The sequence below is a fragment of the Leptonotus elevatus genome, chromosome 21 (assembly GCF_054856555.1).
Source record: "Leptonotus elevatus isolate MCC_2025b chromosome 21, RoL_Lele_1.0, whole genome shotgun sequence".
NCBI classification, from domain to species: domain Eukaryota; kingdom Metazoa; phylum Chordata; class Actinopteri; order Syngnathiformes; family Syngnathidae; genus Leptonotus; species Leptonotus elevatus.
In genome coordinates, this window is record NC_141259.1 from 15,332,344 (window position 1) to 15,359,599 (window position 27,256).

Below are 27,256 nucleotides of genomic sequence, written 5' to 3' on the forward strand. Positions count from 1 at the left end.
AAAATAAATAGTCAAGTACAGCCATCTGAAAATGTACTTAACTACTTTGTTACTTCCTGCAGCTGCAACATATTTCCTCTTCTTGTCAGCTGAATGTATCCGTTCACATATTAGACACAATAGAAACTCACTCGCATTAGTCATATCACCTTTATTTGCCATTCCCAAAGTACACGCACACACAAAAATTGAAATGTAAGCGTGACCTCTTGCACACAAACACACAAGTACAGGCTACATTAGTGGTTAGGTTTGAAAAAAGAAAAGTAAACACGAAGGTAGCGTTTCAATCACGGCAAACATCCTCACCATCCACCAAGCAGACATATACCATATACTTGATTTTCTTTTTTCTATAGCATTAATATAAAAAAAAGCAAAACAATGTCTTTGAATTAGCTGTCTCACGTCACCACACGCTTAAAATGGATTAGAAATCAACCCATATGGGCTTATGGCAGCCCCCCCAAAAAACAACAATTCAACGGTTAAGCCAATGACAGCAAGCACTACGGTGGTTATTTGATTTTTTTCAGATTCTTTTTTCGTACTTTGAGCAACAAGAGCACACGGTGACGATGGAGGAGGAGGGACACCATTCAGTCAAAGTCGACATTTGTCTCTTTCGAGGTGTGCTGGAGGTTAGCCCTTAAATGAAAAGCGTCCCATGTTGTCAACAAATGATTGGCTTCACCTCAACACATCCAACACTCTCATCACTGCGTGTGCTTTTCAACAAAGACGGGAATTCATTCGCATTTTTCCGACATGACTCCGCCAAATAAAATGGAATGGTTTGGAAAGGTGCTTTACGGTTATACCAGTTTTTGTTCTTATTGTTGTTGCATAGTTTCCAGTAGTGGCCGTCCATTTTGTTTATTGTAGAAACAGAATCATCGCTGTGGCTCAGTTATTAGCAAAAGAAGGGCATTTTGATCGTTTCTAAAATGGATGTTTGTTGTAAGTACGCGACTCCAAACAAGATGAAAAAGATGCAATTTTGCCGATTCAGCTCCTTGTTAAACAGCAGCAAATACTGCAAAAACATTTTCATCCTGAAAGGTCAGCCAAGCATTTATTGAACTGGAATGTAAGAATAAGGTCCGGTCGAGTAAATGCAAACGGCAGCGTGCGAGTCGGTCGGGACGTTCGACAGCAAGTAGGCTTTTTTTCAGATTCATTTCAATTGAAAAAGGGGCACTTTTGCAAAAGTTTTCTTTGGTTGGCTGCGAGGAACTGCTTTCCAACACTTTCCCATTCAACACGAACGAAACGGGACTTGAAATTTCTTTGACAGCAGCGACGTTAATTTCGCGCCTTGCAAGCATTTTCACTACCCGCAGGTGTTGTTTGTTTTGGAAAGTTGGAAATGCTCTCGTCTCTGTTCATTTCAGGTCAGCCTCAAGAAAAAGCAAACGAAACAAAATATAGAGATTACAACAAAAAGAAGAAGGTCAAACTGGCATGGATGCAATCCATTGTTGTACCTTCACGATGCGACTCGACTGGCCGCTTTGAGCACCAAAGATTTATTCAACACAAAAACAAGAGAAGAACAATAAAAAGTAAATAAGTCATTAATTATATGTGAGGATGAAAAATAAAAAAACAATAGTTGAAATGTCGGAATTATTTGTGCCTTTGAAACGATTTGGGCGAAGCAACATTAGTGCACTTGTTTTGAGGCGTTAATAGAAGCAGAGGAAGAAAAAACGAAAAGCAAATGTGTCTTAGTAGTGTCGAAAGCAGTGGTACAAAAAATAAATAAATCCAGAATTCACGTTTTCTAAATGAAATATTTGTATGATTCCCATTTTGCTTGCAGAACTTTGTTGAATCTAACGACACCTTTTCACTTTTTTAAAATCATTTCCAAGTTAGTGTCGTGACTTTTCAATGTGTTTTCTTTTTCAACTCGAGCTGAAGCGGGGTACACACATACCAACACACGAACCCGGTTCAACTGAAGAGATGCAGCGTAATTAGGAACAAGAAGAGGCAGAGAAGGTCCCCTACTAAACTGCAGTTGTTACCACAGAGCAAAGAATGATCTGCGTGTGTTAAAGTAGCACTTTGCTCATTTTCCTTAGCCTGACTGTGGTGATTTGCATTACATGTTAGCATGAAGCTAGCAGACGCGCATATGTTTTATGTGTGGCTTTCACCGTAAACTTGAACAGGAAACAACAAATGAACAGCTGGCATGCCAAAACATTTGGAGAAGTCTTCTTTACAGCGCGAGAATGACGACAGGCACTCAGGACCACTTCTTACAAGTTGAAATGTGACTCCAAGAAGGTTTGATACGATTGATGAAGGATTTTCACCTGCCCTAACAGATGAACTCGCTTGACCGTGTTAGCACACATGCACATTCTTGCCTATTTTTGACGTGTGTCGAAATATCGGTGAGGAATCGCTATTATGTGCGTACCCCGCTAAAGACTCTTTTGGCGCCAGCGGAGGTCAATAATTTGGAGTGTGAGCACGTTGAAACGTTTTGGACCGAGCGTACGGATGGAGTGATGCATGTTGAAGAGCAGAGAGGGGAGGGGCGGGTTGAAATGAAAAGTCTGAGAAATGTATATTATTATGTACACAAGCAGCTCTCTGGCTTTTTCTTTTCTTTTCTGGTTGCTGTTGGGCCACTATAAAATACAACACCTCTCTCGGATTCTCTTGGCCAAACTTTTGCTTTTCTTCTTGCCGTTCTTCTCCTTGCTGTCCTCCATCTTCCTCGCCCGGATCTCCCTCATCAAATCGAAGAACACCTGGGGGTGGGGTGGGGGGTGTTAGAGGTGACTTTTTCCCGTTGGACGCTAGATGGAGAAAAAGACACCAAAAACAAAACAGCCGATGGGACGGACCTTGTCTACGTTGGCCCGGGTTTTGGCCGAGGTCTCCACGTAGCACACCCCCCACTGCTCGGCGCGAGCTTTGGCCTCGTCGGCGTTCACCTGCCGCCGGTCGTCCAGGTCCGACTTGTTGCCCACCAGCAGGAAGGGAACGTTCTCGTCCTCCTTCACTCGCAGGATCTGCTCTCTGCCCACGGGGACGAGGACGTGAGTCGAAGCACGAGCGGCATGTCGCCGGGCTGCGCCCTACCTGAAGTCCACGGTGGCCGCAAAAGATTCCAGCTCGGTGATGGAGAAAACGCAGAGGAAGCCCTCGCCGCTGCGGAAGTAGTTGTCTCGGATGGCGGCGTAGTCCTCCTGGCCGGCCGTGTCCAAGATGTCGATCTGCACCTCCTCGCCGTCCAGCACCACCTTCTTCCTGTAGCTGTCGGCTTTGGTGGGCTCGTAGTCTTCCACAAACTGCCACAGAGCAAACGCTCAACTTTGTGCGGCATCCATGCGAATCCGACACGGTGACGCGCGCTTACCTCGTCATACATGAACTGAAGCGTGAGGGCCGACTTGCCCACACCGCCGCTGCCCACCATAATCACTTTGTGGAGGGCTAAAGAATTCTGCCCTTTGGGTTTGGCGGCCGCCATGGCTCGGCGCAGCGAGGGATCTGATCGGGGACGATTGGGAAATGAAAGCCGCGCAAATTAGACCGGCAACGCCAGCTGCAGCAGCGAGGCTTGCTTGAAATCCCTGAAACAAACAAAAGAGCCGCCCGCTGCATTATTCGCTTTACATCCTTTTGTCTCCACTTGGATAGAGGAGGTGCAAGCACAACTTGTGGTGGAGGACATTTCATAATATTGGCAAGCAATATTAATTCCGGGTTGCAGAAAATCTGGAAAAAGGTGACATCGTGGTGAAATGCCCTAGTGGAAGGCCTTTTGTTTGTTAGCCACGCCCCTTTACAGTTGCCATAAAGGTTTGAGGAGTTTGCCTGTGCACACAAACCATGTACCGATAAACCTGCAAAAATCAGGCCAGGTGTGGTTGTAGAGATAGAATAGTTTTACGCAGAAGAAGCAGTTATTCCTATATAAAAGGTCAAATCTGTAACATCCTATAAATACACTTTGTAGGATAAGCACAAGTCGTAAGATCCTGCTGAAACGATTTTGTTTTGAACATTTGAAGTCAATATTTACTCATTTGTGTTGTTTTAAATGACGTGGATGGCCAGAAGCGCAGAACGTGACGTCACGCTGCCGTTCGGTAACGGGATACCTGGCTGCAAAGTTTATACAGAAGTTACTTTCTTAATCATTATTACACTGATAAGTTGTTTATTAGAGCATTATTCGGACCTTCTGACCTGTTCGATACGATAGGAAATATCACCTCTAGTAAACGTCAACGTTTTAGAATTGCGAGTATTAGCAATTCTATTAGCAACCTTAGCAGGTGACTAGTCAAAAGCCACATGTACATAAAAGAAAAGAAAATAAAATAAAATTCAAACTGCCTAGCAGTTTGATGCACGGTGGGCGGTGTCGCGACTAAAATGACCCTCAGCCTTGCCAGTGACATGAGCGTTGATAACAGTTATCATTCAAAACAAACAAACACATGGAAAGCAATAGTTGTGATGATCAGACGGCATCCAAGAGCAACAGATGTTGGCTGGGATCCTCCCTGGCCGCCCGGTACGGACGGCGGCGGCCACTCGGGCAATCCAACAGCAAGCTAACCAGCAGCTAATCGCAAACCGACCAACGATGCGGCGATGCTGAGCGACGTGAAACGTCACCTACCGCAGTCGGTGAAAGCTTTCGCGTCGGTGCCGCCTCGGGCGAGGCTCGGAGTGGCGAAAAGACAACAAATAAGACACTTCCACTGCCTTGCTAGTCGTTAGCTCATGGCTACTTCCCCGAGCTAGCTCGAGCTGTTAGCAGCAATGATGTGATCGGCAGGCAGGCAGCGGGCTGGGCTCCACTCGGCTCCACTCGGCTTTACTCGGCTTTACTCGGCTTCGTGAGCCTCCTCCTCGCATCCAGAAAGCCCACACTCGGCTATTCTCGGCTTTACTCGGCTACTCGGCTTCGTGAGCCTCCGCCCTGTCTCCCAAGATTAAAACACAGATCGTTCATTTGTCATTTAAATTATCGTTATATTTTTCGCCTGTCAGTATTATTAATAGTTCTAAACGGCCTGATTATCTATCGTGTTAATACAAATATTTTAAAACCACCAACCCATAATTGGCTTATCCCCATAAAAGGCTTGCACGTTTGAGCAGGAGGTAACAGACACCTTTAGGGGGGGGGAGTGCATCGATGTTTTTTTTTTTTTGTCCAGGCTGCCGAAAAGAATAATTAACCATTTTCACAGTGATGAGCTCCATCTTATCACAGCTGCACTCCAAGTATGCAGCAAAGACTTGGAATGAGACTTTCCAGCTGGTTCGAAGATGCATGGTAAGCATAAAGGAAGGATTCACGACACGACGCCACATCAACTTGCATGGCAGGCTGAGCGAATGTTTTTTTTTTTTTTTTTACTTAGCTGCTGGCAGCTAACCTATAAGAGACTAAGGGATATTATCCATTCCTATTGAATGGATTTAGTTGGGCGGTATCACATTCATTCTATGGCCAAAAGTAATGGGACAGACAGCTTTGTCAATTAACTGATCAGGGGGTTGCTCTCGAGACCACTTACAATATATTTAGGACAACTTCAAGATGTTTCCACCTCTGGATTATATATTGTACATTCAATTCAAATGAAGCCCCTCCCATTGTCAATCTTCTTGTGTGAGGGCCGGGGAAGCCAAGCCAAGTGTGTTTACACAAGGATGCTTTTGTCACACAACTGCTCCATTGTGATGGCTGCTTGTTTACACACGCGCACACACGCACACACACACCTGCTTGATCTGGTCGTAGGAAAAACCCCGAGATGACTCCAAACCCTGCCAGCGGCTTGTTGGATCTCTGGAACGACTCCAGGAGGTGTTTAGCGGTAAACAAAAAGCACAAAAAAAGCACAATCAACGGTGTTGGCTGAACACAGCTGATGTTGACATCATCGCGTGTGTTTGTTTTAGTGTCCTCTATGAACGACATGAGATCTCGTCTGGAGGTGGTGGCCAAGCGACAAGGGTAATCAACAAGGAACTCTCCTTCAATCTTCATGTGTGAAAGATGTCGGGCGGGGGGGGGGGGGGAATTCGAACCCGAAAGCAAGAATACTTTGCGTGACAGCATCAATATTGTTTGTAAAATAAGATAAGCGCCTTGGACAGCCATCTTGGCTTTATTTTCCCTTCCAACTTGGGTGTCAACCAAATGGAAAGTGTTGCAGTGGCCCAGAATGACTGACATGCTAACTGTGTCTTGAAAAGAATAGAAGTTTGTGCGCTGTGGATTCTTTTGGAATTTTGCGAGACTCCAAATGCGACCTTCTGTGCCGCCGCGGCAGGATGGGTTTCCACTTCAGCGAGGCCACGTGCTACCTGACTGCTGACCTCTTCTACCTGGAGGTCGCGCTGCTGCCGGCCGGCGGCGTGGACGAGGTCAAGGTGGCGCCGCACGGAGGAAGCCCCTTTGTGCGTTTCAGCAAAACAAAAATGGAACACACGCCGTTTGTTCTTTTGACGTGACGCAATAACGGCAAATGTCTTGCAGAGTAGCCGCACCCTCCTGCAGCTTCTCAGGTAAGCGTGCCCGCTGGAGCACTTTATTAGGTACACCTTCCTTGTGGGATTCCCGTCTTTTTGTCTGGCCTAATAAAGTGGCAGCGGGTTGCAGGCCGCTCTGAATTTGCTTCGTTTGCCCGCAACAGGTCAAAAGACTTTGCAGAGTTTTCCGCAAAACTCAAAGACCTCGTTAGCCAGTATGACATCCCCGGAGACAAGTACTGATAGCAATTTGGTTTTTTCTTTGTCGTCATGAAATACTTGAATGTGGACTTGTGACGTTTGTCTTTGTTTTCCGCACAGCGATGTGAAATTTCAACTATGCACGGCTTTACAACACCTTGGGAAAGACATGCGAGCCATTTGGCATTTGCCGAGGTGAGTCTTGTCTTGTTGACATGGAAATCAATTGCTCCTTTTTTATACTTCGAATCTGCTTCCAGGGCGGGAAACGACGACGACAGCCACCAGATGGACGAGATCAACGGCAGCTTGTTTGGCAGTTTACTTGCTGAAAAAGCAGGTAAACGACGAGAGAATGAAATTGTCTTTTTGAGGCCGATTTGATGTTCTTTCAGATTTCCCGTTGGCCGTCCACTTCTACTCGCCACCGACTGGCGGCGCCAATGCGAGTGACGGCGTGAATTTGGCAGACGAGCATCGGGCCCAGCTGGCCGTGAGCGCCACTCGCGTGACACACAAACTCCCGATGGCGTCCGTCGTCCCGCCGCCTCTTCAGCTGGACTCGCAGGGGTGACGTCGCATTTCATTCGGCATCTCATGTTTTCAAATCGGCCGCCATTGCTGATCTGGCGGGAAGACCATCAAAATGTTTCCTTTTCATGGTTTGACAAGCTTGTTAAAGCATGTTTTGGAAGGTGTCTTTAACAAATATGAAATTGTTTGACGTGTGTAAGTGGCATTGAAACTCGGGCACGATATCGCAGGTGCATTGAAGTTTCTCCTCTCAGGTTTCCCGTCTTCTTGCCAACGAGCGAAGTTGCGCACGAGACGTTCCCTGCCTGCTTTGTGCTCCGCCTAAAACCGCCCATAGCCATGCTGAGGTCTTTTGTTGACAAGATCAACCAAATTACAGGTTTGTAAACTGTTTTTTTTTTAAACTGTTATGCCACACTATTTAATAATTAATCATTTGTCCTTATTTACTGACCACTTTTAGGAAGGTAGACCGACAGTCTTAAAAATGTCAAATGATTAAAAAAATAAATACAATCTTTTTTTTAGTTAAGAGTGCTGCAGTCGTCGTACGAGTAGCACGCAGATGTCAACTGGTGCATTTCCCCCCCTCACCAACATAATTGCTGTGCTGTGCACAAAGGTCCAATAGACGTCCTGGTCAGGACAAAGTGGAGCCCGCGAGTCATCCTTCAAATGGATTTCGCGGCTATGGACGACCGTAAATGTCTTAAAAACAAAACGGCTGATGGACAGACCTTGCATTCTTTCTTTCCCAGGAGTTGCAGTACCGGATGTGGAGCTGCAGTGGGCGCCATTTCACACTCTTCTGGCTCAAGATTCAAAAACTGACTGCAGTCCAGAGGATGAGCTGGACACTTTTTTCACTGTGGTATGCAAAGTGAAGCCTTTGAAGGCCACGCTTTGCCTTTTGATTCCTGTGAGCACAAAATCATTTACATTGCAAGGTCAAAGAGGGCAAGACACTTTTTGCACTTCACATTGGTCAAAACAAGACTCACATGTGGAAAAGCAGGACATTGGCAACATTTGGGCCCGATGCCAGCGACCTCTCGCCGCCCGCCGCTAAACACGCTTTGTATGTTTGTGTGCAGCCTGCTGCCCGTGATGCCAGGCACACTTACGTGTTCCCCGGAGAGGCGTGGGAGGCGGCCTGTCACGCGGGCACCGTGATGGACGGCGTGCCCTTCACCCACCCCGCCCACCTGCCACACCTGGCGGCGGTGCTGCGGCATCAGTGCGCCATCAACACCTTACTGAGGAGCTGCATGTCCCAAGATCCAGGTCGGCAGGCTGGCGCCAAAAGCTCCTTGGCGGAGGTCATAAAGTCGATTGTGGTTTAGTTTCAGATGGCGCTCAACACTTTGAGGTGCGCCCCGAGGCTGACGTCGGCTTCTCTGTGACCTTCCGCCGGCCGGACAAAGACTCACTTGCCACTTGTCAGCTCTTCTATCGTTTCGTGACGGCCCAAAAAAGATTTCCAAATGTTGCTCACAAAGATCATTTGAAGAATACATTTTGTATTTTGTTGACAGTGCTGGTGAACGTTCCAGATGGTCACCACGTGACGTGCCGATTATATGGAGCGGGGATCGGCGCGTCCTCCCTGGAGGAGGGCGTGGCCGGCATCATCAACAGGTGTCTGATTTTTATTTGACTGCAATGCTGGATTTCCCAATAAAACCATTTTTTTTTCTTTTTTCTTTTTTTTCTTAAAAAAAAAATAATAATAAATAAAAAAAATAAAAATTAAAAAAAACCCATTTTTTTTTTAACTCCGGCGCAATTAAGCAAACATTTTGACGGCAAAGGTGAGTTGACTTTGAGATTCTTTTGGGTTTTGTTGCAGGTGCATGTCAATCCCTCTGAGCCTTCAAGCGTTGTATGAAAAGATGACACGGGCCGACTCTGACGCCTCGACCGGCCTGTGCGTACCCGTGGAAGACGCCTCTTCGTCCTCACCCGTTTCCCAAAGTGCACCGGAGAAAAGCTCGCCCCACACCGGTCCCGCGGCCGATTCGCCACACGGGCTGACCACCACCGCTGACTGACTGCTCGATTTTGAGCCCATATATTTTCAATGATCAATAAACCTCATCTATGATGATCGCTGGCTCCACTTTTGTGTACGCACACACACACTTCTGATGATTTTCAGCTCGTTTACCCACTCTGATCAAAATCCACAAAGGTCCAATTATCGGGTCTCTCTTAAAGATTACTCGGTGTGACATTTGAAGGGTCTTTTGATCTCTTTTCTTTTTCCTGGTCAGGGACCGCATTCTTCAATGTTAAACCGATTCAATAATTACCTCGATGCAGTAATGTGACTTCTACTCTGCAATTTCTGGCATTCGAGGTGCACCGTGCTGCCTCCCACAGGCCAGGCCTGGTACTACAACCGTGTTAATATGGTTGAATGGCAGTGTTGGTCATCCACTGGGCACATTTGCTGACTTTAGATCCTCTCAAATTAAAAACGACTTGGAATTGGCTGACGCTCTCAGTCTGTATGCGTGTAACCCGTTTTTAGAGCCAAAACCTTAACTTGGATATTCGTCTCAAAGCTCTGTCAATGCTGCGGCTTGTTGTAATGCTCCTGCTGGGCATTGTGTCGTTGGCCTCGTGGATTCAGTACGTCACCGGCGCGCAACTGCTCCTGCGAGTCTGCGGAAGTATCCAATGACCTGCACGGTGCCTATTAATAGAAACATTCCAAAAGGGCCACTAAAACCCTTCTGTGCTCTCAGCAGCGTCGGTGTGGCAATCCAGCTGACGGCAGTGCGGTGGAATTCTCCTAATGAAGGAGAGAAACCAACCAAGGGAGCTGCAGCCAACCTCCATATCTACGCAGCCTACGGCGAGAGGATACATTTCATACCCACCTGCAATATGGAAGATGTTTACAATAAATATTTTTGAAATACTTGCACCCACCCCACACACTTATTGAAGCATTCCTTAGCACATGCTCTCACCGTCAACAAAGGGCAGAATTTAGTACTATAAAATCAGTAAATGTAAAACTCACGACACGATTCCTAAAAGAGGCACAGGGTGCTTGTTTCAGGCTCCAGGACGCATGGACGTCCTCGTAAGTCGTTGGACGGACAAGATTGCAAAACTGTGAAGAAAAACAAACAAAACATCTCCATCAGGTTTGTGGAAGACATTTCCTCCCTCGCGGGTAGTCTTGCTTTAGCAAAACACGACGACTCGTCTGCGAGCTCAAGCCAATGGTTCGACAGTCTCAACAAGAGCACTTGGGTGCCATTTTTCAATTATTATCAATTATTTAGCAAGTCCCTCAGCGATCATGTCGACTGGGACTTGCCACCATTCCATTTTTGAGTGAACTTGTCTCGCGTTACGTCAGCTTTTTGACTGACAATTCACACGTTGAAATCGCCAAGGGTAAAAATCATTTAAGTCTTTTCAATGCTTTTTGTCAAATGACCTGGCTGCAAACGTTAGTTACTCGAGTTGCTGCCACCCGAAAGTACTTGTGACCTTGTGAAGAAATGTCTTATAAGGGAGATGTTTAAGGAAAGTTTGTAGTTTAGCTATATTTCAGAATTGTGAAGACATGTTCCCCCTCGCACTACAGCGCCACCTGCAGGACTTCACAACACAAGTCACATTTGACTTTGTGACTAGAGAGAAAAATCTATTTATATGCAAGTTTTTATATAAAAAATCAGCGCCGTGTTGCCGCAGTCCTTCTAATTATGATGTTCGGCCATTGTTTGCAGACTTGCACTTCGGCGGTTTTGCGTGCTGCGGTCTCTTTAAATCCAGAGGAAGCGAGGCTCGTGCACGCCGCGGAGTCGGACCTCGTGCGCGTGCACGAGGGCCTGCACGTTATTATCGAGGCGGGCAGACGACAACAGCTGCTTGCCATTTAGGACACCTCCAGAACTTTTTTTTTTTTTTTTTTTATCTGAGCTTTTTTTCCTCCCCACCATTCTGCAGTGGAGACTGGATGCGCGCATGCGCAGACAAATGGGAACGAGAGAGGGAGGGAGGGAGGATGTAGACGCCGCGCCGTGCACCGCTGGAAGGAGAAGAAGAAGGAGAAGAAGGAGAAGAAGGCAGAAGGCCGGGCCGCGAGGCGTCCACATCTGGATGAACTATTTGGACTTTTTCAATCTCTGCTCGGCTTTTTGCTGCTCGACTATGTGTCCTCTCAAATGGGTGCCAACAACGGAAAACTGTATGGAAGCGAGGGTGAGTGAAACTTTTGTTTTTCTTTTCTTGTTTTTCTTCTTCTCTTTTTGCTGTGGTGTGCGTGCGTGCGTGCGCCCGAAATGACTCAAATTGCAGCTGGAGCAAGTAAGCGGGCACAGCAGCAACATAAGTTGCAGATGTGCCGCATCAACATCAACATCTTTTTCATAGTTGGAAAGTCAACCCGAGGCAAAAAAGGGAGCCAGCCAGCCCTTGAGCGATCAAGCACGACTCGACTGTGCAATTTGCTACTTGAACGTCAACTCAAATGCGCTGACAGACACACTTCGGAGGATGTGCTATATTCACCCGGCAGGTAAAAAGGGGACGGACACCTTTGGCCATGCAATCCTTTTTTTCTTCTTCTTTTTTTTTTTTTTTACTGCACTTTTATGTGCCATTCAAATGAAAGTGGCACATTTGAATGTCATCAAAAAGGGGCGAGCGCGGAGCCATTGACTCTTTTGTGCCTTCTGATGACTTTGTCCGGGCCCTGTTCACATTCCGGGCAACTTTTGCCTCACATCACTTTGAGGAAAGGAAAATACTCACTCGCACACTTGCTTCAAGCCGTCAACGTTGACAGTAAAACATGTACAAACAAATTCGACGGCGCTTGTGCATTTGAACGGCGCAATGTTCTGAAAGTCAATTAGCTTAATGCTAACATAACCATGTGAAATTCCTTAAGACAGGCTCACAGAAATGAGTTCAACCAACTGCTTCTTAAACACTGCGGAGGCGGGTTCAAAGGTCGCGGGCGACTCGTTGAGATCTTGATAAGAGACAATTCCTGACATTTTTGTGGTTTGAACGCCACATGCAAAATGAACCAGCAGAGGAATTGAATCCTTTCATCCCTGCAACGACAGGCGGGGGCGCGCGGGCGGCGGCGGGCGGGCGGCGGCGGGGGTTCAGCTGTCGCTCTGCAAATGTTTTTGCACGTGTGCAGGACGGGCAGAGGCGACTTGCCGTGATGTGATCGGACGCACACTTTTTACACATCGTCTCACACGAGATCACTTTCAGGACAGCAAATTCCTCCAACCGCGAGACAAAGCTCGCTTGCTTCAAGCCGATTGTCGACAAGCACAACAGAGACTTTGACAACAATTTCAATGTTTTGCTTTTCGGACATCTCAAACTATACAACATCAAAAAACAGAACTTGGAATCGATTCTTTTGGATGGCAAAATCATTTCTTCACAGCTGCTTCAAGCTCAGCTTGATCGTCAGTAGCTGGTTTTTTTTTTTTTTTACATTGCGTTCACCTCCAACGCGTTCTCTATTTCTATTTTCACCCTAATTAAGTCATCCAATCTGTTGATGCGCCTAAAACCATGTTGGCATTTCTTTGCCTTTTTTTCGTCAATCTGGCGTGTGAGGATTCACCCTCCAAACTTTATCTTCTACCAGGGCTGGACTGGCACGAAATAATAATAATAAAAATCGGCCCTGGCATTTTGACTTGGGCGCATCAGCCCAGTCTGGCTCCAGCCTAACATGTAGTTCTGCCGCTGATGACGATTCACATTGCTATCTATATTCAAATTCACCAGACTCGTCCCTCTAAATTGTGGGCCAGCCTCTTGGGGTAAAATGGAGGACAAATAATTTTAAAGAACTATATCGGCCCCAAAAGTGTCCGGCCCACCGGGCATCTGCCCCGAATGGCAGATGGCCGGTCCGGCCCTGTCTTCTGCTCGAAGTCTGTGCTGATCTCAAATCCAAAGCGACGCAACGGCGCCATCTACAGAGATCCCGTCGTCATTACATTGCTTCACAAAGCTGCATTTCCAGTCTTATCGAGAGCCAAGCGTCAATTTTCAAAATTCCTGCTTTATGATGGTTCATTTGAATTCCATGGAAAGTTGACAACGAGCTGGTGGGCTTCCTTTTTCTTTCTTTCTCGCGCATCAACAGAAACAGACGCACATAACCCGACGCCATTTTGTCCTACTTGTGTTGATGCAAGAGAACTTTCTCCATCTTGCAGATAAACAGAGGGAAAGTGCCTCACCTAAATGGAATGCAGCCCAAATCGAGGGAGCGACTTGAAGCTTTTTTGTTTTTTTGGAAGCGCGGACGTTGTGATAAATCCAATCTCGCACTCCCAATCCACAAAAGCGATACAATCTCCCAACTCGAAATGTCAGCCTCACCTCCCACGTTATCATCTTCCGACGTGGACTCGCTCCCCCAAAATGCCGGCCCGCGTTATTTCTGTCCGCTCGGGCCAAAGGTTCGGATAAATAACATTCCAGCGTGATCCCGTCCTAAGTCAATACTGGCGGAGAAAAAGATTGCAAGTTGTGATGTTTAAAATAAGAGCGCCGCCACGCAGTGTTTCAAAGGAAGCGGAGCGGCCGGGCCGGTCGGCCCGACCCGGCCCGGCCGGAGGGTCCCCCGAGACCGCACTCGACCTCCGCCGAGTGCGCTTGCGCCTTGACGTGTTTCTGAGCTGATGCGTGCGTGGTCACTCTCAAATCCTAAAATCCACGGAGCGCAATCCGTCAAAGCGCGTGTCAACACGTTTGGCAGCCTCGCCTGCAGTCTAAAAATGGGCCGTCGTACCAAAGCGGCAACAAAAGGAGGACAGAGGCGGACGGCCGCCATGACGACGTCCACGTCCGCTGTCCCCATTTCGTATATTTCCGCTCAACGTGTTGTGGCACAACGTGGCACCGATCAGCTGCGAATTCATCCGTACTCGACCAATCGGCAGCAAGCCGTACCTGACACGGTGCCCTCAACAGAAGGCCGCGTTCGCATATCGAAGCAAGTCGCTCGGCGGCTTCGCTTTGCTTCGGGACGGACGCGGGACGAAGCTCGCCGGCTGAGAGGCGCGCGCTCCGTGTCGGGAAAGCCACAGGGCTGCATTTGTCATCCCGCCAGAGGAATGAAAGCCCAGAAACATCGAGCTGACAGACAGACAGACAGACAGACGGTCTGCAGTCACCGTGGCGGACGAGTCTTCTCGTCATGCGACTGAAGAGCTCCGCCTCCATCTTCACTTTACAAGCTTGGCTCAAAAGAGCTGGCAAAAGTACAAGCACAGACACTTCCGTTAAAACAAAAATTCTTCCCACTCAGCACGTGAAAAATGTACAAAAGGGGAGTTTGCAGTTGTTAAACTGCTAGCAAGATCTGAATGTAGCCTCACTTAACGAGTCGCACCCGCGCCAACCTCGAGCCAAAGTACAAGCGCAATTTCCGACGAGACCGAAAGCACGCAATTATGAAAGTGCGTAGTCATGATAAATAGTCACAGACGGCGCAAATGCAGCTTTAGCCGTGCTAGCAATACTAAGCTAGCATTAGCGCTGCCAACAAGCAGACGTGAGCCGCAGCAACCGCGTTTGTCGTCCGGCTGACTTTTTGTAACGCGGCTTTAACTTTGAACATTTCCTATTTGCAAACGTACCCGTCGAGCACGGGTCGCTCATCAGAGCCCTTCAGCTGCCCTTCGCGGTTGCTCGTTTGACGGCCAGGTGTTGGCAAACACGGAATGGGCTTTTTTTCGTTTTGCTCTAAAGTTTCAGCAGAGCTCGTGAAGCGCAAGGTAAGGTCAGCGTGAGGACACGGGGGGGGGGGGGGGGTCGTTGGCCAATCCAGGTCCAGAGACAACAAACCCTGAAACAGTTGGACTTGAGCCACAGGTGTTTCCATGAGCTCGTTTACCTGTGAGTTAAGTCGAAGCACCTGTGGGCGAACGCCAATCCGTGGCGGGGTTTTTACTCTCTGGGCCCGGGATTCGCCAAACCCGAGTGCACATTTCGACACGTATTTGCACTTGACGCGGACTTGAGCAACAAAGTCGTTGCCACGACGACGAGCCCCGGGGCTGTAAATTCCAAAAGCCGCGATGCGAAGCACTTGCGTTTGGCAGACGAGCGCAGCGTGTCAAAAGTCCCGCAATCTTCATTTTGCAAAGCGATTGATTGCTGGCGAGGACGTCGGAAAAAGCGCTCAAGCGTTGCTTTCTGCTTCCGAGCCTGAAACGGCCGCCGTGACGTCGGTGCCACCAAAGCATCGCGCCGAAAGGAGTTTGCCCCCCTCAAGCTGTCGTCTGCTTCCTCCGCAGGCAAAGGCAGCTCCAGCATCTCGTCCGACATAAGTTCCAGCACCGACCACACGCCCACCAAAGCTCACGAGAATGCGACTCCCAGCGAAGGTAAAGCATCTGCTGCTCATTAACCCCCCCGTCCCCCCCCCCCCCCTCCTTCTTCTTCTTCTTCCTCGTTTTGTCTCCTCCCACCGGCTCACTTCCCTCCTCATCCACGTTTCGCGCTGCCTATTTATGGAGAGGAACTCGGGTGCTCCTGGGATGACCCTCATTCAAACGCAATTTGTTACGAGTCGGCCTCGAGGGCGACCTTTCAGTCGATTCGAAAGGTCAAGATCACGGAACGGTCGCCGCTGCGTTCTCAGGGAACTCCGACTTCCTCCCACGTTCCAAAAACGTGCAGGTCAAGCTTCATTGTCGACCCGAACTCGGGGGGTGTCCAACCTACGGCCCGAGGGCCGTTTGCAGCCTGTCCTCCATGGGTCGACCGCACCATGACCTTCGGTGTCCTGATCCAAACCACTCGCTCAACATCACCAAAGTGGAGCCGCAAAGTCAAAGTCCGAGTTCTTATCAGTGGCCAAACATTTGCTCGCATTCCAGTCCAGTCTCTTAAAACGTGTCTCCTTCTTTTTGTTCCTCATTAGATATGCGTGACTTCAGCATATCCCACAAACAGTTCTGCCTGAAATGCATCAAGTGTTCAAATCAGGGTGTCCCGCATGGGTACAAGATGTCCCCCCTCAGGACGACATGGATGACCCGCAGGCCCAGATGGTCACCTTACAAGGCTGCAGGATTCTTGCAGATTTTTGCGTCTCCGGGTTTGTTGTGGGTTCGACTGTACTTGTCCACGAGGAGTTTGCGGTCCATCAGCATTTAACCCAAAGATTCAGGAGCTCCTGAGTCATGGCTGAAAGTGTTATTTTGTTCTCCACGCTAAGTGGCAGTAATGACACGGTCGGCAACCGCCGCCGCCGCCGCCGCAGTCCAGCGCCCCCCCACCCGCCTCGCTCCCCCTTCCTTGTTCGGAACATTCACACATTCATGTCGCGTTCCACACGCAGTCTTGTGGACCAGTAAAAAAAAAAACTCATCAGGAATCACTGAGAGTATGAACGCTCTTCTTTTTTTATTTATTTATTTTTTATTTTTTTTCTTTCTTTAAAAAAAAAAAAAAGAAAGAAAGAAAAAAAAAGTATGAACGCTCTTCTTTTTTTATTTATTTTTATTTTTTTTTTTCTTTAAAAAAAAAAAAAAAAGTATGAACGCTCTTCTACCGTGTGCCCCCCCCCCCCCCCCCCCCCCTCCCGCCACCCGTGGCCTTCGCTGTCACGTTTGCTTCACGGCAAGTTGTCCGTTGCTACATTCAGCGCTAACGTACCCGACAAAGACGTTTCTTAGGCTCCAAGGTCATTTATTTGTTCCCTTTCTCGGTCCAGAAAGTTCCGGTTTGTTCTCACATTTGAGGCTTTCACAAGTCGTCGTAACCCGAGTAGACCCATTTGGGTTCTTGCCTTTGCACCGCGGAACGGTCTCATTGAATGAGAAAGAAAACCCAATGCGGACGTTTCTTCATTGTGGCAGAACTCCCAGCACATGATGTCATATACGGTCGATATTGCTGTACGGTATCGTGTGAGGTTCTGGAACTGATCCTCCATGAAAAACGGGTGTTGGTCCGAGGATGGAAGGCGTTCTGGTCCAGCGATGTTGCAAACGCGACTTCTCGTGGTTACCGTCTGACGTCTGCACATTCCTTCCGAGCGTGACGAATGTCTCGGCCGAGCGGAACCTCACGCACGTGGCGTGGGTTCCGCTCGGCCGACATGTGCACGGCAAGTAGACAAAGTGGCCGTCATGGAAGGACAACCGTTGCCAGGCGACGAGGACTCGCTTGAACCCGGAGAGTCGGGAGTCAAACTCGCCGCTTTATTTATCGCCATAATTGCGCGCGGCGGTATCGGCCGTCGTCCCCGCCGCTCGATTGGGATTGGATATGAAATATTAGCGCTCTAACTTTGGTCCCGCCTTCACATGACGTGCTTCTTCTTTGCGGTGATTCGATTTGGCAGCGGGTCAATGCGGTCGTGACCCGCTTTTGTTTGGCGGGGGAGGAAATGAGAAGAGACGCGAAAGAGTTGTCAAATGTCGTTGAAGTAAATGGGAGGAGTCAAACTATTGAGCTCGGAAAACATTTTGACACGGTCTTCGTGTATTGCAGGTTTTCGCGAATCACGAGCGCTCCTGGAACGCGTCCTCACACGGAACGGCGAATAATCGTGAATTTTGGTGGCCAAGGAAGGATTAGAACGAATCGCGCTGCCGACTGTCGATTTCAAGCCGCATAATAAAATGTCCATCGGTCCGAGAGCTAGCTTGCGAAACGTTGTTGGAAAGTCTGCGATGAGGACGCAGAGAGGAAATCAAAGCCAAAGTTACGTCCCCTCAAGATTTTGTCCCATCAGCTGTCCTCGCCGCCATTTGGGACGTCGGAGCGCAGAAGAGAGAGAGGAAGCAAAAGCAAGTTGCTGCGGGGGAGCAACAGCTTGTTTTGAAGTCCCATTTTTCCTTTTCCTTTTTTTTTCTTCCCGTCTGGCTGCGACTCTCGCTGGCCTCCGATTCGGCCCGTGGACGGCGCACCTGCGTTGTTCTCAACGGACTCTTCGCCCCCTGAATGACTTCCTTCAGGACAAACCGGGAGACATTCGTCCTGTCGTTTTGTGCCCCGCTCGCAACGGATTGCCGGCCTCGGCTCGCCGACGCGACGCAACCTCCATCTTGTAATTAGCTTAACACGCATTTCCCCAAACCGGGCTCCCAAATGGTTTGAAATCTTTTTACAGCCCCGGCAGAAGCGACCGCCGCGAGGTTGTAATTAGGCCCAGCGGTGCCGGGTGCAAAGTGCGAGCATGTCATTACCTCCGCCGGGGAGGTTTTGTCTTTGGTGCCGTTTGTCCGTCTCGCCGAGCAAATGCAGCGGCGGCACGATTTCCCAGCGAAGACGCCCGCGGTGACGTCACGCGCTCGAGAAGAGGAAGACGACGTATCGTGAAGCCATCGGGACGCGTTTTGGCAAGCGTGCTCATTCGCTGGAGGAGATGCAACGTTGCGGGACGGGGGCGACGCCGGCGCCGGCGCCGCACCTTTTCGCGTCTTCTTCCGCAGGCCCGACGAGGTCGGGCGAGGGTGAGAATCGTTGCGGTCCAGACGAAGGCCGAGCCGTCTGCTTCCTGCCCGAACGCCGGCGTTCCATCGGCCCCAGCGGCGCCTATTGTCCTCCGGCTTGTGCCGTGACGCGAGCGCTTCCTGCCGCGATAGCGCGGCCGCCGCGTCGCATGCTAACATCCGCTTCCACGTATTCAATGAAAAACCTTCCTTGGTGTTTTCTTTCGGCCGCTCGGCCAAATGTTTTGCTGCTTTTGCACTAAACTCCACGCGTGGGGTGAAAATGACTCATTGATTATCATGAGACGCGTCCGACACGCCGCGGACAGGACGACCTTTTACCGGGTTCATTTGTGCCCCCTCACTTCCTGTTGTTTTCAAGGGTTGTAATTACAGAAAATGAACCGATACTTTGCCCAGTTGAAAGTGATCAAGAATTGTGTGGTAAAGATTTATGTTTGCGTTTAGATTTCTGAGTTTCTATTTTTTATTTATTTATTTATTTTTTTCTTTCTTTAAGAGCTCAGTATTGTTCATTCGGAAATGTCATCATCATTGCTCTTTTATTTATTTTTTTATATATATATATATATTTATTTTTTATTTATTTATTATTATTATTATTATTATTATTTATTATCATTACGTCGATGGAGCTTAAATGTTACGAGTCAAGTTGACGGGAGTTTTATTTTCCAACTTTTACGGTCTTAAGATGTTTGCGTAAAAAGAGCGCCACGTTGACCCTCGTCGAGGCCGCGCACGTCACAGGTTCATTGCCGGAAGTCATTAGTTGGGTTTCCATCCACCCATTTGCGTTTCAATTTGCAAGAAATGCGACAATAAAACGGAATACAAACGCTAGAAATTCAAAAAAGGGCCCAACATTTGCAAAAAAGGTTTTTACGCTTGGAGTTCGGATTTGGAAGCCGGAAAATGCGCATTTTGGCGATGGAAGCTGGTTTTTTGCGAATAACCGCGGACAAGAGCGGATACAAGTCGCACATTTGAACCGGATATGACGTCACACGTACGTTTGTAGTCACAAAGAAATGGCAGACGATCAAGTAAGGTTTGTTTTGGGGGGGGGCGAAGAAACAGAAATATTTTTAGAATTCATTAAAGAAGCGAATATTGATGCAATTTTTCATGGAAAACCGCAAAGAAACGCTGCAGTTGATCAAGAAGTCCAAAAGCAAACTCATACGACGTCCTCGTCGCTTCCTGGTCTTCTTCTTCTTCTTCTTTGAAATGACTCTCCATGGTGTATAGCGCCACCTACAGCGATGGAGTCGTATTCGTATTCGAAAATGAACAACAGATGGAAAGCGGCAGAAGTCGCATTTTCACGACATTTGTTCCCCAAATTCCAAACAGTTGGATGGAAAACGCGACTTTTCCCGTGAGGTTTTCCTCGCCCGCCGTGTCGGTGGTGATCATTCGCATCGCAAAGTGGCGAACAACTGAGCCGGGCCGGCGTGGATCACGTATCCCAATTGCCCCCAAATTCCGCTGGATGTCCAGCAAAGCGAAGGGATTTCTTCCTTGGTGGAGGTATCAGCCGTTATCGGAGCGCAGACTCGCCGCCTTGAAAGCGTCTCCGTCTCCTCGACGGCGCTGGACGGCCCTGAAAAGGATCCCTGCAGAGGTTTGAGTGTGCAGCGGCCTGGCCTGGCACTCGTCTCGTCTCCAGAGCGGCTGCCAATTGATCTTCCTTCCTTTTTCCTCGGACTTCTTTTATAACCACAAGCAAAACCATCAAAATCCTTCATTTTTCGAAAGTCACCCCGAGCAATAGAAAATGTCGGCTTTTGTTGAGGTGTTGCGAGGTACAAACACTTTCGTTGCTTGATTGCCGTAACGTGACAGTTCCCCGTTTCTGAAGGAAGCTGTGCAAACATCTGGACACATCTGGACGCTTTCAAACTCCCTCGAGACGCTTTCACTCTTTCAGTTCTCACCATTTTCCTTCCACTGGGAAAAGACATGAAGAAACCACTGCAAGATGAATTCTTTCAACAAAAGACAAAAGAGGACTTTGGAGGAAAATTGAACGTTGCGCGTGTGTCGCCGTCATCATTTTCTTGTGTGTGCGCGTTGCCACCAAACGATCAGAGTCTCCGACCGGAGCAATTTCCCTTTTCCTCGAAAGCACGGAAAGAAAAAAAAAACCGACTCGTCATCCGTTGATGAACGTCGGACAGCCTGCGAATACTTTTGGCAAAGATCTGTCGTTTGTCATTTCATTTGGACAATAATGATGACGGTTCCAAAAAATGCTCCTCTTCACCTCGATTGATTGACACCAGACGAGACCTCGCGTGTCAGAGCGCCATCCAGATGTTTGTTGCTAATTGGATCCTGCTGCGGATCGCATTAGTGGCAAACGATTTCAGGCCGAGCACGCCGCGCGCGCGTTGCAAACGCACGCACGCGGGCCGGCCAGCCAGCCCGGCGGCCATTTTCCTTCCAGCGCCGCTGCCGGCCTCCGCCGCGCGTCCAAGGTAAAGAGCAGATGTTTGACTCGTTCTCCTGCCATTTCCTGCGGCCTGTTGAGCGCTCCAACATGTGCGCAAACGCGGCGCTCTTGCGCGGAGCGCGGATTCCAGTGGCTTTATTCACGGATGAAGTCAACGTCCTCTCGGTCGCATCACATGTTCTTCATCACGGGTTGTCATGGAGACAAAACGTGTTGTGCTGCAAACTGCCCGCTTGCGTTCCTCCTTTTGGACATGCAAATGTGGACGCGTGGACCCGATTGAAAGGAACTCCGAAGACGTTGATGTCCGCAATCCGCATTTGGCGACTTTCCATGCAGCAAGGTGCGCGAAAGTGACCGTCGCACATCTGGACGTGAGATTTAAGGCGAACGGTGGCCTCCAATCAGGTGTCTTGTTTTTCCACGAGAGTCTGCGGATGTCATCAGACCCGCCTGGAAAAAAACATCTGTCGCCGCCCCGCTGACAATACGGACGCACAAATCCACATTAGGGCCAGCGTGGCGTCCATTCGTCAGGCCTGACGCCGACACGCGGCGTCCGAGCCGACGGACGGCCCAAATCGTCTTTGGTGGTCGCGCCAGGAATTTCTGTGTCGACTTTTGTTGGTCCCGCGATGGTTTGATTTGTTTCTTTCTTTCCTTCAGGTTTGGAGTCCGGCACCAGGACGCTGAGCACGCCCAGTCCGGGTCTCAAGTCGTCGTCCCTGTCGTCTCCGGCGCTGTCCAGCAACGGCCATGACAGCAACTCCACGTCCTCGTCCTCGTCGGCCGCCGCCTCCCAGACGCCGGCCGCGGCGCACCCTCAGCCGGGCGGCCGCATCCGCGGCCGGACCTCGGGTGGCCGCTCGCCGGCCGACCTGCTGCCCGACGGCGTCCTGCTGCAGATCTTCTCGCACCTGGCTACCAACCAGCTGTGCCGCTGCGCCCGCGTGTGCCGGCGCTGGTACAACCTGGCTTGGGACCCGCGTCTGTGGCGCAGCGTGCGGCTGTCCGGCGAGCTGCTGCACGCCGACCGCGCCGTGCGGGTGCTGACCCAGCGCTTGTGCCAGGACACGCCCAACGTGTGCCTGACGCTGGAGACGGTGGCGGCGAGCGGCTGCAGGCGTCTCACCGACCGCGGCCTGCGCACGCTGGCCCAGTGCTGCCCCGAACTGCGCCGCCTGGAGGTGGCGGGCTGCTACAACATCTCCAATGAGGCCGTCTTCGAGGTGGTGTCGCGATGCCCCAACTTGGAGCACCTGGACCTCTCAGGTACAAACTCATCGGAGCGTTGGTTACGCTACGTCTGCCTCGGCAGTAATCCGGCGCCGCCTTCGCATGCGGCGGTCCTGCTCGATGAGGTCGGAGGGATATTTGAAAGGAACGCACCACTTTGCCATCATTCTCAGTCGCTCTTTGAATGATGGGAAAAGGTGTGCGGTTGAAGGTTCCAGTGGTTATAATAGGTTGGTCCAATTGTAAAATCCATTCAGTAGAATTCGTTTTGTGTCAAAAGAGAATCGTCGACGTTTCCAAACGTGAAAGCATTAACCAAATGCAATTCCCTTTTTCGACTCAATTGAAATTGGAGCTTTTGAGTTGTGAGTTGCTGGGATGCATTGAGCAGCGGCTGACTTGCGCCCCCTGCAGGCTGCTCCAAGGTGACCTGCATCAGCCTGACGGAGGAGGCGTCGCCGCCGCACGGCCAGCCGATCTCCATCCGCTACCTGGACATGAGCGACTGCTCGTGCCTGGAGGACGAAGGCCTGCGCGTCATCGCCACGCACTGCCCGCGCCTCACGCACCTGTACCTGCGGCGCTGCACGCGGCTGAGCGACGAGGCGCTGCGCCAGCTGGCGCTGCACTGCCCGTCCATCCGCGAGCTCAGCCTGAGCGACTGCCGCCTGCTGGGCGACTTCGGCCTGCGCGAGGTGGCGCGCCTGGAGGGCCGCCTGCGCTACCTGAGCGTGGCGCACTGCGCGCGCATCACCGACGTGGGCGTGCGCTACGTGGCGCGCTACTGCCCCAAGCTGCGCTACCTCAACGCCCGCGGCTGCGAGGGCCTGACCGACCACGGCCTCGGACACCTGGCGCGCAGCTGCCCCAAGCTCAAGTCGCTGGACGCCGGCAAGTGCCCGCTGGTGTCGGACGGCGGGCTGGAGCAGCTGGCGCTCTGCTGCGCCGGCCTGCGCCGCGTCAGCCTGCGGGCCTGCGAGAGCGTGACGGGGCGGGGCCTGCGGGCGCTGGCCGCCAACTGCCGCCAGCTGCAGCTGCTCAACGTGCAGGAGTGCGAGGTGTCGCCGGAGGCGCTGCGCTTCGTGCGGCGCCACTGCCGCAAATGCGTCATCGAGCACACCAACCCCGCCTTCTACTGAGCCGGCCCGGCCCGGCCCGGCCCATGGACGAGTCGAGGCAAGCCGCGCCTCAGCCCACTGAGCTTTTTCGCCAACTTGACCCGCAAAGCGTGTCGGTGAACGTCTCGCAAAGGCGCGTGCCGCGCTTGATCTTGTCAATTGAAAGGTAAGCCAAAAGCCATCGACGAACCCGATGATCGCGTTTGGTCGCCGAGAAAGCCAAATTGAGAGCGTTGTCAAGTTTGACGGCGCCATCTAGTGGTGTGGGGTCACAAACACATTTGTAGGTCCAATTTTTGCTCCTAGCTCAAGACAAAAACAACAACAAGACGGCCAAGTGACGGCTCGTATCTCAAGGCGTCACGGCAAAAGAGAGGTGCGCTCCATTCAAATTGTTCATTGGAATGATTGTAAAGGCCACGTTTTAATTTCACGAGTCCAGTTGAAGAATCTTCCACTGGTGTCACGTCTTGTAAGGACGTCCCTAAAGTCACGACCGATTTGCAAGAAATAACATTTTTTAACAACACTTTATTTTGAAGGCGAGGTCAAGGGCAACAATAACAAAAAGTTGTTTGAACTTTCAAGTAAATATGTGACCATCATGGGGGCGTGTCAGAATGGACAACTTTGAATTCTGATCATATTTCCATGTTTTCTTGACACCGCCGGTTTGCACTTTTGGAACAAACGACACGGCAAACTTTTGGAAATGATTTCGTCTCCTTCAATACGCAACAGGACTATTTATGATGCAACAAAAAGACGCCGCGTGCTCCTCCTGCTTGAAAGGACATTGAAGCACACCAACACGTTGCTGCTCTGATTGTGCCAATAAAGTCCATGAAGGCTTTGGTAAGCAAGCACTTTGTTTGGCAGTCGTCCTTCCACTCTCACAGAATTTTTCAAGCGTTTGGACCGCTGTGAGCGTCCAAAACCTCACTTCATAATAAAGGACATGTCCTCTTAAAAGAATCTCATGACATCAGTCGTTTCCTTAATAAATGACTTTCAATTTTGGCTCATTGAGAGTGAAAAAGATTCAAAAGTTCTTTTTCACGAGCTGCGTACGCAATCAAATGTTTGCCCGGGTCCTTCTTTCGTGTGACTGAGGAACAATTAGAATGAGAGACATTCACGTTTTGAAAATAAAACTGTCGCTACTTTGTGTTATTAATACGTTTCGTTTCAGAAAGTTGCCGTTGGAATGGCGCAGTCTCTCCTATGCAATTCCCAGCAAGCGCCTGTAGAGGGCGCCAGAGACGTGGCGCCGAGCGGTCGTCCTGCTTGTCCTTCAGGCCGCGTCCAAACGCGTCACCCGCGACGACGACGACGATTTCCAGCATGACGTCACGGCTTGTTCACTTGTTTCGTACTTGCACGTGCAGTCCACCGTGGGATGCAGGACGCGGGTCCAAGTGGCCCGAACAACAAAGTCATTATGCTGTACAATGAAAAGGTTGAGATGGAAAGAAATGAAAAGTTGAATGGGACCTTGTGCCGGCCGCCATTTTCATGCGGAATCCAGAAAAACATCATCAAACTGTGAGGCCGTGTGCCACACACATGCGATGGATTATGGACCAAAACAAAACAAAAACAAAAAGCTGGCCTTTTCGTGTCTTCCATCCGTCCAGTCAAACCAAGGCTCATTTCGGCAGCAGGTTCCTTCGTCAGACTTCAGCAAAGTATCAGCCACAATGCGCCTCCAAAATTGCTGCTTCAAAACAAAATCTCAGACTTTCTCTTCCATTGATGAGACATTTTTGTTTGAATAGACAAACCGGCCCATGTCGTGTTTTTGTTTCTCGACCTGGACCAGGAAGTTGCTTAAAATGGATGCTTGAAACCAAAATGGACGACTTCCTGTTCCGTTTCATGGGCAAGTCCTTGAGACTTTTTTGTGCGTCCCGTTAGGTCGGACGTGTCGGCACAATGTTGTGCCAATCAGCGAAACTGGTGTCAGGTCAGGAGCAATGAAGGGTTCGGGTTCGGGTTCGGGTTCAAACCGAAAAGTCGGACTTGCGTTGGTTCAATTTCAAAGACTTTTGGCTGTGTTGCATTTTCTATCGACGCATTTCAAAGTGGAAATCTCTTCTTCTTCTTCTTTTTTCCTTCAAACTTTTCCAGGACACGCAGCGCCGCTCGGTTGCCATGGCAACACATCCGCGTCAATATTTCCATCGGAGAAGCATACCTGCGCTTTGACGAGGTGCAGCTGGTCTCGGGCTTTGCTCAGCTTCTTCTGCAGCTCCTCGCGGTCCTCTCGCTCCTTCACAAAGTCCTCCTTGAACACCTCCGCCTGCGTGGGCAGCGCGCGCGCACGTGAACGTACACGCACACACGCGCGCACTCGCAGGATGAGGAAAGCTAACCTGATGTTTCCAGAGGTCACGTGGGGGTCGGCGGCTTTCCTCGACAGGATGGGGTCCCTCCTCCAGAATGCTGACAATTGTAATATTCAAATGAGCTTTCAACAGAGGAAGAGGACAAACGTTTTCAAACACAAACTTTGGACTGCCTGGATTGAGCCGGCTGATCTCCTCCTGCCGATGTGGACCTTTTCTCGTCAGAGAAGCACTTTTCGCACTTTTTTCTTTTCTTTTCCCAATTCTTGATTTGAAGACTCTAAAACGACGTCCATTTGGTCCCAATAGACTCGACCGTGTCAACGCAAACGAATTCGTTGGATTGATTGAAGAATGATCGAGAAAAGGGAAAAAAGACTCACCATGACGCGTAGGAAGCGCGCGCGCACACGCACGCACGCACGCACGCACATGCGGCTGAACGTGCGGAGACGCCTTTTTATGCGGAGGAGGATTTCACCACGCGCACGCGAACACGCACGCGCCCCCTGTTGACCCACTTTGTGGAGGAAAGAAGAAGGAGGCGCCAATAAGCGGCACTTCGATGGCACCGATGCGGACGAACAAAGAAGCTTCCGGCAAAAAACATTCCAAGTTGCCGTTATTGCGCCGTCAAATCACAATCACACGAACCCTGCAAATCTAAACGTCATCATGACACAAATACGTAAATATATATATATATGCATGTGCGTATTTACACAAACATGCATGCTAAAATAAGTTTGCTTTTGCATTGCGCAAAGCGTATCACCAAAAATGATTTAAAAAAAATGTAGTTAACAATTTTGCTGTTGTGACATTTTCCTGTGTGTGACTTTTGTGAGCTTTTTAACACGCCTCTCTATGACATCTTGCATTATATGTTAGCATTAGGCTAGCAGACATCAATGAGATGAATTGATGTGGTTTGGTTGAACATTAGAATGTTTTAAATCCACAATATCTCTTTCTTTAGTGTTACTTTTAGTGACAAGTGCATTTTATATGTCAGACATTTCTTGATAAAAAACAAAAAAAAAGTGAAAGCAGTCACTGAGGAATACGTTAAAAAAGTGTCTTTGAATCATTTGAAATGTGTTTGGAGAGTGTGGGAGGGGCAAAAAAAAAAAAAAAGTACGCAACCTCACTTACGGGACGCGACGGACGTTTTGCTTTTGCTTTCCAACCTGCACACTTACAGAAACAAAAATGAAACTTTCAAATGCATCTTTGGACTCAAGTGAGTGAAATTTGAACATTGGCAAATGATGACATCAAAAAAAAGACCATTCTGCCCCCCCCTGCCCCCCCCCCCCCCCCCCACCGCACAGCCCGCGTTGCTTCAAGACT

General features: G+C 49.6%; 3 protein-coding genes across 10 annotated transcripts; 2 read left to right on the forward strand and 1 right to left on the reverse strand.

The window, feature by feature from the left end:
- Positions 1-131: 131 nt before the first annotated feature.
- On the reverse strand, positions 132-4,862 carry ralaa (RAS like proto-oncogene Aa). Its single transcript, XM_086065559.1, has 5 exons — positions 4,658-4,862; positions 3,383-3,599; positions 3,106-3,314; positions 2,868-3,042; positions 132-2,771 (listed from the first exon to the last, which is right to left on the reverse strand). Exons 2-5 carry the CDS (start codon positions 3,494-3,496, stop codon positions 2,649-2,651), a joined length of 621 nt encoding a protein of 206 aa, XP_085921685.1. The 5' UTR covers positions 3,497-3,599; positions 4,658-4,862; the 3' UTR covers positions 132-2,648.
- med1l (mediator complex subunit 1-like) lies at positions 4,117-9,345 on the forward strand. 6 transcript variants are annotated; one of them, XM_086065553.1, is made up of 15 exons: positions 4,117-5,145; positions 5,235-5,320; positions 5,792-5,867; positions 5,953-6,007; positions 6,255-6,453; positions 6,533-6,561; positions 6,690-6,761; positions 6,847-6,921; positions 6,987-7,066; positions 7,122-7,296; positions 7,515-7,639; positions 8,019-8,131; positions 8,355-8,544; positions 8,604-8,898; positions 9,110-9,345. In XM_086065553.1, the coding sequence occupies exons 2-15, from the start codon at positions 5,237-5,239 to the stop codon at positions 9,309-9,311; spliced, it is 1,770 nt and encodes a 589-aa protein (XP_085921679.1). In that variant the 5' UTR covers positions 4,117-5,145; positions 5,235-5,236; the 3' UTR covers positions 9,312-9,345. The 6 variants fall into 6 exon arrangements, with proteins under 6 accessions (XP_085921679.1, XP_085921682.1, XP_085921683.1 ...); XM_086065556.1 differs by lacking the exon at positions 4,117-5,145 and having other exon boundaries at positions 5,152-5,320; positions 8,604-8,699; positions 8,796-8,898; XM_086065557.1 differs by lacking the exon at positions 4,117-5,145 and having other exon boundaries at positions 5,152-5,320; positions 6,327-6,453; positions 8,604-8,699; positions 8,796-8,898.
- A 1,854-nt stretch (positions 9,346-11,199) lies between these two features.
- Positions 11,200-26,753, forward strand: LOC147156117 (F-box/LRR-repeat protein 7). 3 transcript variants are annotated; one of them, XR_015092235.1, is made up of 5 exons: positions 11,200-11,487; positions 15,573-15,662; positions 21,868-22,473; positions 22,852-24,410; positions 24,748-26,753. XR_015092235.1 is itself a non-coding variant. In XM_086066664.1 (4 exons), the coding sequence occupies exons 1-4, from the start codon at positions 11,451-11,453 to the stop codon at positions 23,574-23,576; spliced, it is 1,458 nt and encodes a 485-aa protein (XP_085922790.1). In that variant the 5' UTR covers positions 11,200-11,450; the 3' UTR covers positions 23,577-24,418. The 3 variants fall into 3 exon arrangements, 1 of the variants encoding a protein (XP_085922790.1); XR_015092236.1 differs by lacking the exon at positions 24,748-26,753 and having other exon boundaries at positions 22,852-23,721; positions 24,297-24,418; XM_086066664.1 differs by lacking the exon at positions 24,748-26,753 and having other exon boundaries at positions 22,852-24,418.
- The last annotated feature ends 503 nt before the right edge of the window (positions 26,754-27,256 follow it).

What these genes read in the sequence shown, in the direction of transcription:
- ralaa (XM_086065559.1), bottom strand. Translation starts at nt 3,496, where the DNA reads ATGGCGGCCGCCAAACCCAAAGGGCAGAATTCTTTAGCCCTCCACAAA. An exon ending in GCGGCCACCGTGGACTTCAG is followed by an intron (nt 3,043 to 3,105) that starts GTAGGGCGCAGC and finishes CCCCGTGGGCAG; the next exon opens with AGAGCAGATCCTGCGAGTGA. An exon ending in CCCGGGCCAACGTAGACAAG is followed by an intron (nt 2,772 to 2,867) that starts GTCCGTCCCATC and finishes CCCCACCCCCAG; the next exon opens with GTGTTCTTCGATTTGATGAG.
- med1l (XM_086065553.1), top strand. Translation starts at nt 5,237, where the DNA reads ATGAGCTCCATCTTATCACAGCTGCACTCCAAGTATGCAGCAAAGACT. An exon ending in ACTCCAGGAGGTGTTTAGCG is followed by an intron (nt 5,868 to 5,952) that starts GTAAACAAAAAG and finishes TGTTTGTTTTAG; the next exon opens with TGTCCTCTATGAACGACATG. An exon ending in CTGCATGTCCCAAGATCCAG is followed by an intron (nt 8,545 to 8,603) that starts GTCGGCAGGCTG and finishes ATTGTGGTTTAG; the next exon opens with TTTCAGATGGCGCTCAACAC.
- LOC147156117 (XM_086066664.1), top strand. Translation starts at nt 11,451, where the DNA reads ATGGGTGCCAACAACGGAAAACTGTATGGAAGCGAGG. An exon ending in GAATGCGACTCCCAGCGAAG is followed by an intron (nt 15,663 to 21,867) that starts GTAAAGCATCTG and finishes TCTTTCCTTCAG; the next exon opens with GTTTGGAGTCCGGCACCAGG. An exon ending in GGAGCACCTGGACCTCTCAG is followed by an intron (nt 22,474 to 22,851) that starts GTACAAACTCAT and finishes CGCCCCCTGCAG; the next exon opens with GCTGCTCCAAGGTGACCTGC.